The sequence below is a fragment of the Cibotium barometz genome, chromosome 63 (assembly GCF_041138505.1).
Source record: "Cibotium barometz isolate CiBa-2024 chromosome 63, ASM4113850v1, whole genome shotgun sequence".
Taxonomy (NCBI): domain Eukaryota; kingdom Viridiplantae; phylum Streptophyta; class Polypodiopsida; order Cyatheales; family Cibotiaceae; genus Cibotium; species Cibotium barometz.
This window is the reverse complement of record NC_141108.1, coordinates 29,805,448-29,819,013: the sequence shown is the minus strand read 5'-3', so window position 1 is coordinate 29,819,013 and position 13,566 is coordinate 29,805,448. Positions and strand designations below refer to the sequence as shown.

General features: G+C 43.5%; 1 protein-coding gene across 1 annotated transcript in view; it reads right to left on the bottom strand.

Moving 5' to 3' along the window:
* Positions 1–301: 301 nt before the first annotated feature.
* LOC147603927 (uncharacterized) overlaps positions 302–13,566 on the bottom strand; it is a 13,862-nt gene continuing 597 nt past the window's right edge. Inside the window, exons 1-9 of the mRNA XM_086795797.1 lie at positions 12,828–13,566; positions 12,489–12,712; positions 9,132–12,394; positions 8,576–9,030; positions 8,267–8,485; positions 7,719–8,155; positions 7,510–7,601; positions 764–911; positions 302–671 (exon numbers count right to left, since the gene is read on the bottom strand). The exon at positions 12,828–13,566 is cut by the window's right edge and continues 597 nt beyond it. Of these exons, the coding sequence (XP_086651923.1) occupies positions 778–911; positions 7,510–7,601; positions 7,719–8,155; positions 8,267–8,485; positions 8,576–9,030; positions 9,132–12,394; positions 12,489–12,712; positions 12,828–13,566 (5,563 nt within the window). The 3' untranslated portion in view covers positions 302–671; positions 764–777. The remainder of the gene's footprint in view (positions 672–763; positions 912–7,509; positions 7,602–7,718; positions 8,156–8,266; positions 8,486–8,575; positions 9,031–9,131; positions 12,395–12,488; positions 12,713–12,827) is intronic.

Genomic DNA, 13,566 nt, shown 5'->3' with positions numbered 1-13,566 from the left:
GTTTTTTTTTTTCCCATGATGAGATTCCATGGACACATTGTACACCTTTTGTCTCATAGAACCGTCGGGTCTTTTGCAAGACATTAATATATCTTCTTCTTGTTCTTCTCTCTCTCCCAACATGCATCATGCATTCCACATACCTCTCTCATAGGCAGTTTTGGCCTTCCAAAGAGGTTATAATCATCTCTTTCTCTGTCTCTCTCTCGCTCTCCCTCTCTCTCTCTCCCCCCAACATTATCACTAGACTATCTAGATTCTAGAATACTGCCCTTCATTGCAAGCACTGCCAAACCAGTTGAGAATCTGCAAGCTCTTGTTAGTAACATTTACAACAATAATTGCCAATGACTGCAGCTCTATCATAATATCATGAGAGCCGCAGTTGTATGAAACTCCTATTGCGGAGCATTACAACAACTGTGTGAGATGAACAGTGGACTGAAAGGCCACTTTTCCTCATTAAATATGGCCACCCAAGCACATGAATGTGGAAAAAGAATTCTACACAAATGCAGACACCTAAACAGAACTTCAAAGAGAAGAAACAAAAATTACCCATTATGCCATTTGCCTCTGGCCTTTTTAAAACTCTCCTCTTGCCATTACCAGCCTGAAAAATCATTATGCTTTTAATGCATTCCCCAACAGATAGCTATACATGGATGTACCTGAATAACATGAAACCTTACCTTAGAAACCATATAACCTGATATCCGGCAGCATCTATGGCGTGAACAATTCTTAACACATCCTTGCTTACCTGAAAGCCTTGCACTAATGCTGAATGTAACCCATTGTTTTCTTGTAGTCAATCTCCTCCTTCCAGGTTGCATGGTCCTCCAGCCAGTCACCGCTTGTACTCCTTTGATTGAAATTCTTACACCTTCTCGAACCCGTTGTCCCAAAAACTACATTTTTAAAAAAACAACCAAAAAAATGATGCACTTAGACCTTCTCTAGAGTGCAAACAAAGTACATGATTTGTATCCCAAATATTGTCTTTAATCAAAGAGTCAGACCTGCTACTGGACAGTGACACCATACACATTTATCAATTTCATGCATTTACTATATAGCTTGATACGGTAAGGAATGCATGAAAAACACACGCCCAGTCTGCTTTTGGACATTGTTGACATGGCCTTCACAGAAGATGGAAAATTGGGCATTGCTCCAGCTGCTTGCTTCTCAGTCACACTGCTCTCCTGTATGTTTTGCAGTAAACTCTTGAATCCAATCGATCAGAATTGGGGAATTCGCTTTTGCAGCCACAGAGACCAGCAGCCAGTAATGAGAAGCAGCGGCTGCAAATTTTTACTACTACACATGTAAGGAGTCTGCACCTTGGGCTTGATGTCTCTACCGTACTTTTATAGACGGTAAAAGACCCTCAGACTGCCCTCATAATACCCAAACTGAGCATCAATATAAGGCACCATTCCCACGAGGGGCTTTGAAGCCCCCTTGCATTTATTGCAGTCTCTAACAAATCAAGGTAATTTCAACTCCGCCAAATTCGCTGAGCTGTGATTTTAGTTCAAACGACACCTTGGAGAGATTGATTTCTTCAACAACCCCATCATTAATGACCTGCGGCTTGGGGCATCCATTCTCTCTCTCTCTCTCTCTCTCTCTCTCTCTCTCTCTCTCTCTCTAGCAAAGTTTGTTGCAGCCCCGATGGTACTGAATGCACTCTCCCAGACAGTCACATACCTCCGATGCCCCAGCTTCCACTTGGTTCTAAGGATATGGGCTCCACAAGGACCGCCTCCCACCTCTTCACTACAATTTGGACTCCCGTTTTCTCCAGTTCATAGTTGTCTGCGAAACTAGTCCCGCTGATGAGGTACGTAAAAAATGATACGGTACGAAACTATGCAAGCGAAACTCTTGTGAAACTACTTTTTTTAAATAGCCGGTTTTTTTTTTTTGGGGGGTGACTTTTTTTATGTCCGTTTTTTTTCTTCCTGTTTTGCTTAACTGTTTTTTATGGCCGTTTGGGCAATGGGGGCTTTCTACCTTGCCACCTTCTCTCGACTTTGCATCTCTAAATGTGTACAAATATCTATTTTTCAAGTGTTTTTTAAAGTCGATTGTACCTCTATCGAACTTGTTTTTCCAAAATAAAAAGTCCCGTACCAGTACCGTTTTTTTGTAACTTCGTCTCGTTTCATAACTTCGTACCTAACAACTATGCTCCAGCTATCTCATGAGGACACCAGCCTGATTATCCGAATAGATCTTCTCAGCCTCTAAACCATTGCGCATTGATCACACCTTCGGAGCTCCCACCGAAGATGCACTTCCATAGAGATCACTTCCTCTAGCTCACTAAGGATGGATTCATCCAACAGTTGGGCTACTTGAGTGTTCACATGTCCCATGTGTCACCAGCCTCGACATTTTCCAGTATGAAAGGAGTCTGGTGGACTCCAAGACATCTAAATATTTGGACATTACAAGCTTTGGGATTGGGGTATTATCCTAGAATACAAAGAATCACACTCCTAAAATCTAGGAGGGTTACTATTTTTGGCTTGACTCTAATGGAAATTCCGTTCGCGTCATTAAGTCTAGAATTGAGCAAATGGGAAGACATGCCAAAGCATAATTGACAGAAGGTCTACCAATTGGGATATTTTTAGAGAGAACGGTTATGGAAGAATCCCTCTCTTAAATTGGGACATGTGGCAAGAAAGTGGACCAAAGTGAGACAAGTGGCCTAACACTTGCTAGAAAGTGGCTAAAAGTGAGACAAGTGGCCTCACACTTGTCCCCATAGTGGTTGAGTACTTTAGGTACAGTACGGTATGTGTACGAGTACGCAAAGTATGCATCGGGATGAGTACTTTAAGTACGTTCACTTTTTTTTTTTTATGTGTATATAAAAGAAAACACATATTATAAATTATTCATAATTTAGCAACATTGGTACACAAAGATGCACAAAAAACAATTGAAATGCAAACATGTATGCTATATAAATGTCAAATGAGCTGTCAAATGAGCTGCACTGCATACAACATGGACTGTCCTGCTGAAGCTGAAATCCTAGTACATACTACATACTACAAAGTACAAACGCCAATAGCCATATGGCCGACCCTCACTCATCATCATCCAAGCTTGAAGATGAGGATGATGAGTAGTCTCCATCTGTGAGGAGATTCCCATCAGAATCATATAGTGGCTCCCACTCCCCCACATCACCAGGTATCTTCTCAACAATGGTAGAGGTCCCAGGTATCTCCTCTGGAAGAGTCTGCATTTGGTGCTCTGGACCACCGCTACTGATCGCTCTGGCAGCTCTTCCTCTTGCATGTGCACCACGAGTATACACCCTGGTGCCTCTAGAGGTGGAAGGACGACTCTGAGCTGAAGAAGTAAGGAAGCTAGCAATGAGAGCTCGAGACCAAGCTCGAGCTCGAGTGACTCATCTATTAATGGTCTCGAGCTCTCTGTGAAGCTGTCTATATATCTCTTCTTGCTCATCACGCACTATGTCGCTCTCCTCGGCATGTTGCTGCCTGCGGCGCTCGAACTCCTCAACATCAACCTATGGAGCATGTATTCACTAGTAGTTATTAGTGACTAATCACTTTAAGCTTACTATGAACTTTGAAGTGCCCGGTGCTATGCGTGTAGCATCCTCGATGATGGGCTTCACCCAACTCAAGCTCCCAATATCCTCCATAAGAAGATCCAAGGAGTGTGCAGCACAAGGAGTCCACACAATGCTTGGAAACTCTTCCTCAATCAGCTCACCCATCCTCTTGCAGTTATAGGCATTGTCTGTCACCACTTGCACCACATTCTCTACCCCCATCTCCACAATAGCTTGATGAATGTGGTGGTAGATAAAATCAGCTGTGATCCGCTCCCCTGCCTTGCCTGCATCAACTGCACACAAAAAGTAGGTGCCAAGACATGGACCAAGATATTTATTAAGTGCAGCCGCCTCGTGTCACTCCAACCATCTGAAATGATGGTGCAACCAAACTTCTTCCAACCTTCTTTGATAGGTTGGAGAGAAGTCTCCATCCTCTCCTTCTCTTCCTCCAACATGGTGGTTCTCATATTATTGTACTCTAAACCTGTCTACCCATCCACATTGCCTAACAGCGACAATCATCCTCTTCCATTGGTTTGTGCGTAGCACATTGAAAGAGATATTACACTCAATAAGAGTGCGCTCTATCTCAATCTCAGCCCTACGTTGCCTCTCCTTGCACTCCATGACATGGAGTGCAAGGAGGAATTAATGTTGCGTTGCAAAGAAGGCTGCCAAATAGGTGCAGAAGAAGCAGGCACTTTCTCATCCTCAGAAATCCTAGCCCTCTTTCTGCTAGGTGTTGCATCTGTAGGCAAAGGATCCAACAACACATCGACATCAATGATAGTGCTACGAATCTCTGTGCCATGTGGAAACTCCTTGGGATTCTCCCTTATAATAGCATCAGCCATCTCCTGTGGAATACGTGGGCACCCACCAATTCCCTTGCCTCCCAACTTTGACATGTGGCGGATGACCCGCGTGATCGAGCTAGACTGCTGCAAGTTACAATAACGGCACTTCCAATGATGACTGCATGAACCTGCTGATGATGTGCTATTAAGTATGATGGTGTGTGCAGCCTAGTAAGGATTTGGTGCCTTTGGCATCTTGGACAAGCTGCAATTTAAAAAAATCAACATTAGAAGCCACATTAGTGACTGAATTTTTTAAAATAGAGGAATTCGAGAATGAAGATTGGAAAAAATACATTAAAAAGGGATTGTTCAAGGAGCTGAATTTCTGAAAATAGAGGGAATGATTGGAAAAAATACAAAATTAATAGAGGACTGAAAATAGGCTGAAAATAGAGCCTGTGTGTCACCAATGATCATTCATGGTCCTATGTCTAGACCCAACTCAAAAGGAGTTGAATGAGTAAAACAATGAGCAAAACCTGCCTTTTATAGGCCTTGGACAGCCACAGATCTGGCCGACTGGACCCAAATACATTAAATGCCAATTCCGACCTGCTCGATGCAACCGACACAGTCTTTTCTTGTTTCTCCATGCAGCCGACAGGTCGCTGAGTCCACTCTAGTCCATCCCTTGCCTAAACTTGCACTCCATGCTCCAAAACATATGGTTCTAGTGAGTCTTTATCATGTTGCCTCCAGGATTAGCCCTGAGATTAGCATGTACATGTGTGTGCACATGACAGTAAAGGTTGTGGCACCAAAGACCAAGTGTGATTCCTCTCAATAGAGGACTCTCAGGCGAGATCAGAGTTTGGGTCTGGATTCTGATACCGTGAAACAGGTTGTAGGCTCAAAGCACAAAATGTAGAGGGCTGGAAAGAGTTGATTATTGCTGAAAATGAGCACGAGGGAAGCCCATAGGTGCTTACAAACATAAGCCAGCCCATAAGGCCCAGCCTCAGCCAGCCGAGAGGCAGCCTGTTATGGGGTGCTGTCAGGAAAACATTTAGCCCATACATGAGGCAAGCGCAAACAAGCAGCTGAGAGCCTGTATGCAGTCCGCCCTGAGGCATTGCATGAGGGCAGAACAGACCGGCTATAGGGCATACTATTCAGGGCGGGCAGTAGGCTGGTCACAGCAGCAACAGTGGCGCAGGTCCCCATTACGAGGGGTAGCCATGGTTGAGCAGCTTGGAGCGTATGCACATGCGATGGTGGCCTATGGAGGATGTTTTGTAGATGAATTGGGAATGTTTGGGCCGAGACCTGCGTATCAATACATACAAGGTTAGAGAACCTTGACCTAGCACCTATCCTTGGGTTGTGAAGCACAACCTGTCCTTGGATTGTGACATGCCTAAATGGGGACATACCATTTTTTTCTTTGAAAAAAGGAAAGCCATCCAACAAATCTTACAACCAATAAATGCTTCCTTCTCGTCCCCTCTCCCTTGTTCCTGCAGTGGTTTTGTGGGCTACCTCAACAAGTATAACAACAATCAATAATCGCTAGCTTGTGATTTAAACAGTTCAAAGCATTCACAGTAGTAAGTTGTACAAATAACCAACAAGTAGTCGTAGCTTCTTTGTCACCTCGACATGAAAGCTTGTACCTAGTGAATGGTGTGGCTTCAAAGGCCCGTTGATGTTCCAAAGGGGATGCCACATGCACATAGCTTCTTGCATGTGGCGGTATTGTTGACCAAAAGGCTCCCTCAAAATGAGAAACTAGGAAAAATTAAGGAAAATGGGAGAAATTGGGGTTATTGGCCACTCTAGAAAATTGGGAGAAATTGGAGAAATTGGGAGAATTGGGGGGATGTTGGAAGAATGGGGGAAATTTTTAAAGACTTGAAGAAAATTAGAGGAAATTAGGACAATTAAGGAAAACTAGAATAAAAATTTGGATAAATTTTGAGAAAATTTGGGAGATTTGCAAGAAAATGAAAAAAATTGGGGGAGAAATTGACAACAAACGTAGCACGCCGGTTGCTAAAACATAAAGGATAAGTTTTTCCCCAATTTTTACCCAAAATGGAATACACACACACACACACACACACTATATCCATGCCCATACGAAGCAGTACGGTATGTATTCTATGGATCGTATGATTCCATACAAGTACGAAACGCAACTATGATATTTGGCCAACCAAATATGGCTGCCTGAAAAACCCTTTGAAGGGATCTAGATGAATGACCAAACTTCGTGCCCAGACACTTCCAAAAAGTTCCTTGCTGCTGTTCATGCTTCAATACCTCTTTAGTTCTCTCTTAATTTCTATCCCCTGCCACCAAGCTCCATGGCCAGTGATGTCAGCCTCATGGTGATATAATGGTCATATGCCATGCATGCTCTTGCACATGACGTTGGCCGAGCGGTGTCATGGTCAACATGCAAAAGAGAAGCATAACCTTTTGTTTTTGCTGTTTTTCCAATTATTAAATATTTTCTGGCAAACACAACTTTTAAGCAGCTCGAGAAGTGGCCTGCCTGTATGGAATTGGATCACCCATGCCCTTCTCATAAGTCTCAGAGCCGTGGTCGCAGCACAAACATTGTGCTGTTGAGCTCGGAGCATTTGCTCGGCAAAATCCCTGGCTCTACCAGAAAAGGCAAAGGCCTGCAGTTTACAAATTGAAGATCTGCTCTATTTTTAGAGCTCTCACCTTTCTTCAATTGCTGGTAGGACCACAGACTTGCAGTGTCGTAGCAGCAGGTTCTCTTTGCACTCATACTCTCGGATGGGACGCAGCTCTCAATTAATGAATCCATCATGCAGGGACAATGGTGGCCCGATGTTGGTCAGGGAGGTTGTTGCCTAGTTCTTGGGATGTGGTTATGATTATCCTCAACCAATCCCAGAACATGAACATTTCCATCTATAATACACGAGTGGTAGTTCTCATGCACCCATACACCACCATTTCCTCTTCGTCAGTGAGGCAAGAGTGCTAAAGTGCTGCATTATTTTCAACTCAGACAGACGATACAATTTGACCACCTTCAAAAAAAGGTACTTTATAACTTACTTTCTGCAAGGCTGCAAGTTTTGTAACTTGAGAAAATGTCATCGGGATCAATACATTGCTGCCAGACTATCTGAGGCACCAGGTTCTCTTTCCTGTTTTAATCATGAAAGTCAACACCTTTAATAATAATACAGCATGTACACAGCTTTCAGGATATATGCAATCAAGCAGGGATGGGAGAGAGCGGGGTGCAAATCATTAGATCTTACCTTGCCCACAAAGGAATTGGTTTCTTGGGTCTATCTTCCTCATCCTCGTCTTCATCAGAAGAGCTTCTATAGGGAGAGATTTCATATGACTGAATCCCACTTTCTAGCTTTGCTGGTTGTGCAGGGGCATAAGCTGCAGCCCTGACATTCAATGGAGTCGAATAATTTGAGCCTAAGCTTTTGGATGCCTCACACTTGAAGCTAGCTTTGTTCAATACTCGTTTGGCAGAAAAGAGTGTCCCATTCTCATCAAATATAGCAGATGTTGAGAGCTTTCCTGCAATGATCTGATAGTACACAGAAGACCCATGGCGAGGCACACTCAGGCCCCCCCCTTCTCCTGATGTCTGACTTATCGTGGGTACAATACTTTTAGATTGTATCTCCCAATCAGCAGATGTGCTCACTGCTAAGCTGTCTGTTGATAATTCAGAGAACTGAATGCCACACCTTATAAGTATCAGTTTCTTTTCATAGTCCAATCCTACACAACATGCTAAGAAAACACAGATTTCAAGGGTAAATCAGATGATGGCTTAGCTGCCCACCTTCTTGTTTGTGGCATGTTGAGCGATGTGGTCATCCTCATGTCCTCTAGCTTGTAGCATGGCTTCTTTCCGCTTCCATTCTGCTTGCTTCTCTGCAAACCAGGCAGCCTTCGATTCTTGCTCTCGTTTCCTTCTGCGCTCAGCTTCTTTCTCCTTCTCTATCCGCCGCTGCCGTTTGGCTTCCTCCTCCTGAGCTTTCCTTTCCCGTTCACGTCCCTCCTGCAAGAATGCTTAGCCAAATGTTTAGCACTACAATAAAAGTGTTAGAACTTAATGATCGGATTTTCAGTGCGATCTACCATCACATACCAGCACTCTCCGCTTGTGCTCTTTCTCATTCAGCTCTAAACGTTGCCGTTCTTCTTGCTCTTTTCTCAATCTCTGGACTTCTTCCACTCGCTTGCGCTTCTCCTCCCGTTCTCTCCTGTCTGTGTCTTCACGCTTTCGCTTCTTGTAAGCAAACTCTGCCTCCTTTTTCTTCCGTTCTTCTTCCTTTCTCCTCTGTTCCTCTTCTTGCTTCCTAGCTTTTTCCTGATCCATTTTCATCTTCAACTCAGCAACACGTTTCACCTTATCAGATATGCCTGTCCCTGCAGTAGTTGATGCACAACTTTGCAGCATTTTGTCCTTCAGACAATCTGATTCAGTGCTTTTGGCTTCATTACACTCCAATCTTCGCATCTTCCGCTCATATTCATGTCTCTCCCCTTGCCTCTTAGCAAGTTCAGCTGCTTCAAGAGCCTTAATTCTTACCTCCTTTTTACCTGAAATTCATAAAGACTCATCAGGGTTCGGCTGCATGGGACGGATTTCATGCTTACAATCTATGCAAAATGTAAAGGCATGAATTGAAATAAGGTCTTACCATTGGGATAAGGCAAGGGTATTTGCTTTTTCTGTACAAGGTCCAAAAAAGAGCTGGTGTTTAAAGCAAGATTGTAGCGTTTGTGGGAACTTTCCACCAACTTAAGGGGTTGATTTGCATAGCCCAAAACCTTTCTTGCTTTAGCAGTCTCCTGCTTTTCCAACAGTGTACCTGTCCCACAGCAACTTTCATCAATCAACCAGGGCTTGGGAGTTTGATTCTCCTTTTCATCCTCTTCAGTATGGGTATCAAGGTGACAGTCTGAGTTCTGCCTTCTTGATTTTGCACTGTTCCTACCAGCCAAATCAGGTATAGCAGACCTGAAATGCGGTGTATCTAAGTATTCTCTTCCTAAGCCAGAAACACCTGAATAACTCTCGCAAAGCTTGTTCTTACCTTTGATCTTCCTCTGTGAACTATCAAATCCTAGCCTTTTATTGATAAGCTCTTTACTGCAAGGACTGCCTTGGAAACTATTCCCAAAAGTATCCTGCAATTCTTGCACTGGAGAGAAAAAATAAGGAATTTTTACAAGGCCGTATGGACTGTCACTCTCTCCAAATGATGGCCTTGGAAGACCATATGGAAGGAAAGCATGTGACAAGTTTTGATCTACATTCTGCCCATTATTTTCATTAATTGACAATTTCATCTTTTTGAAAGGTTTGTATGATTCTACTGACAAATCTACAGGTGATCGAGCCCTTTTCCTACGACTGCTGTTCACAGTCCCCTGAGTCAAAAGTTGATTGAATCTCAGAACGCCTTCATCCACTTGAATGCACCCACTATGGACACTTCGATCTTCTTTAGGAGTGAATTCCCATTCTGTAGTAAGCCCTTCTTGTTGCCTCAGCAAGTGGTCACTCTTGCCCTCCTCAGGCCTGCAGCTTGGACTCGGAGACTCACTACAATCCATCTGACTCCTGGTATTGCTGATGTTATCATGATCATCAGACTTGTAAGCTGCCCTCTCATTTATTTCTGTGTCCTGGATGTACACAGGTGACCTAACACTCGAGTCACACTTCCGAACACTGGGAGAAGGTAAATCTAAGAATTCATTGCTTGATGTGATCTTTTCCTTCTGGACTAGTTCCGGTCTAGGGGAGGCACCACAATCTATAGCTTGGCTGCTAGATATCTTCATGTCAATTTCCAAACAATACCTCTCCTTTTTCTTCATCTGAGAATGAGGGGCAGGCATCATACTTGGCATAATCTCTTTTCTGCTGGAATCAGAAAGCTTGGTGGCTATGACTTCCTCATGTTTCATCGGGGTTAGTAAAAGGATGTGAGCAGCAGAATTCGTCCCCAATGACACAGATTTTTTGGACCTCTCCATATTGCAGTCTTCAAAATTAAATGCTTGAGATAAGAAAAGATTATCATTTTTTGATGTAGAGCTTTCCCGCGTCAATTCGCAATCATTTAAAGTCTTTGTGTAAGCAGGCCTTGATGAGCTTCTCGTTTCAGTTTTCCAAGCTCCTTCCCCCAATTTATGCTGCGATTCAGGAGAGTGGTCAACCTCTGTAGCAAAACTCAGCTGCCTGGAGCTTTCAATATTGTCTTTAAAAGCAGAGGCACACATCAGTACTTCTTCTGAATCAGATACGCAGCCTAACTGAATAGCAGGTGTTACTCTCAATTCCATGAGAGGAAGAGGTTTCTCCTCCATAATATCTGAGGAATTTCTGTTTTTTTTGCAGACTTCCACACATTCAAAACCCAGGCTACCTTTGTGAAGTGAACCTCCTGCTTGCGGAGGACAAAACAATCTCCCATCATCAGCATCATTTACAGTGCTGTTGTCAAGACTGGCATGAAAATCTAAGTTCTCGAGTGCAGAAATTGTCAAGAGTCTTGGATGACCAGCATCAGATGATGCAAAATGCATAGAAGTTCCAACTTGATTGCAGACTTCCACAGGCTCAGAATTTGGACTAACTTTGTAGAGTGAATCTCCTGCTTGCATGGAAAAAATCCTCCTCCCACCAGCAGTCTCGTCAGTGGTTCTGCTATCCATTTCTTCATCATGGGCCCGAAAATCAAGCTCCTCAAGTGCAGACACTGCCAGCAGTCCTGGATGACCAGCATTGCATGTTGGGGAATGCAATGCCTGGCTACCTACATCTGGACCATCCAATACAGTGTCAGCAACAAGTTTCCTCTTTTCACTTGGGCTTGTTGAGTGAAAAGATATCACTGAGATTGATGAGAGTTTTCCCTCCATGTTGGGATTAGGTGTTTTTGATGCAGAAAACAGAAGGTTTGATTCCGTAATTTGATCTGCATTAACCAAAGCTGGCGACCACCTCATCCCAGGACTCAAAACCATGCTATCTTTCGAAACTGCTTGAAGTACCTTTACCTTTGGTGAGCTAATTACATCATCCTTGGGCACTCCGGACTTTCCCAATGAATCAGAAAGCATTACCTTAGCAATGGTCCTTTCTGACTGAGGCAAGTCATTGAGCACAGCAGTTTCTGAAGCAAGTGCAAGTTCATGTTGTGCAAATTGACACATGCATGGCTCCATTGCCTGGGTTTGCATCCTGGTTGCATGTTGCTTCATTGCACTAATCGATTGCAAGTGATCAACATTAACACTTTCAGTCCTTGAACCCATCTCCCTGGCTAAATGACAAACATCAGAAATGTCTGTCCCTGATACAGGTGTTTTGTCACCACATGTAATCTCCAATGTAGTATTGTGTTGTTCCTTGAAACAGATGGATCCATCATCATGGTTCATCATCTCTGTACGTGTATCTGTGTGGACTTCAATCTTCTCACCGGTTTGATGCACCTCTTGGCCAGTCACTTGAAAAGAATATTGTGACTCGGGTGTTCCTTTGGGAATTTCTTTCGAATCACTTTCTGGAGTGTAGTCCTGTGAACCTTTTTCTGTACCATTAGCTCCATTCTCTGCTGCCCTGCAGCTGGCTTGTAATACAGGCCCACAAGGCCCCTCAGAAGCAACAGAATCTCCAAGCCCTTTGAGGCCTGGCTCAACACTTCCCTTAATAAATTCTATATTTGCAACAGAGTGGTCATCCCCTCTTCCATGAATGTCCACTTCTCTTGATGCGAATCTTGACATTTTATGGCAAACGATTTCTGCAGAAGAATGTGCAGCATTCAAGTTGTAATCAAAACTTGCAGCAGACTTGATTAGTTTTGAACTCTCTGAGAAAAAATTGTCATCCTCAATGTCAAATTTAAAAGCCTCCAGCACAGTAGAGCTCCTTGAAGTTGCATTCCTGCAGTTAACTCAATCCACCAGGACAAAATCAGCATTCCCAATGCTCATATTGAAGAGGTCAAGGTGATGAGGTAAGATAAGAGAGTACAAACCATTTTCTAGTCACATGATGATCATTTGTATTGACACCACATGCAAAACCTGCATCAACAGAAAGCTTTCTCTTGCCCAGCAATATAGGGTGACTAGTGTCTGTCCAATGATATTCCTGACTAATGGGTTTGTCGGCTTTAAAATCTGATTGCTGAGGTGAATGCTTTACAGCTATGGGACCAAGTTGACAACTGCCTACACGACCAGTGACACAAGTTCCATCCTGCATAGAAAGAGATTGATGCATGTTAGCAGTCTTGCTGAACGTTTCTAAGCTGGAAATCAGAGAGAATGCAGCAAAGCAGTTCACAAAATGCGGTCCAAAAATATATATCTACCTCTGCATTAAAGAAAGATTGTTTTTCCTGCTTTCTCTTAGATAGAACAGCAACAATTGTTCCTCTGGGATCATGTTCTACCAATGTTGGAGAAGGTAGCCCTTCTGGTGGTGAACTCACTAAAGCAGCTGCACATGTGCCCATCAAGTGTGATTCATTGAACCTATCACCTGTGCCCAGCAAAGGCAGTTCATTATGCCTGTTTAGAAGCTGTTCTTTGCTAACATTTCCACTACGTTGCCAGGAAGCACCTAATATGCCTTCTCCAGAATTTGGAATTTGCTGGATAAGACACGGTGAGAAAGGTTTAAAATGCTCAATTGATTCAATGACTTGGCTCCCAACACCTGGAGCAGTGCCTCTTGATGTTTCCTTGTCAGGATCCCTTGACCTTTTCCTTTCTGAGGACAGCGGTGTTTCGTTGTAGGTTACTGATTCTTTTGTTGTTGGTCGTGCTGTTGCAGAAATTACAACTTGGGAGGATGTCTGTGGGTGATGCCCATTTTCAGGGTTTCCCTGTGCTCTGGCTTCGTTGAATCTTGATATTGCAGCTCCTGCAGGGGTTTCAACTTGAAAGGATGACTGCTGATGTTGCCCATTTTTAGGGTTTCCCTCTGCTCTGGCTTGAACGAAATCCACCATGAAGTCTGTCTTGCTGGGGACACTGCAAGCTGCAGCAGTGGTAGTGTCAGACTGTTTTGCACGAGACCTAGTCGTTCTTTGAGATACGGCTATAGTG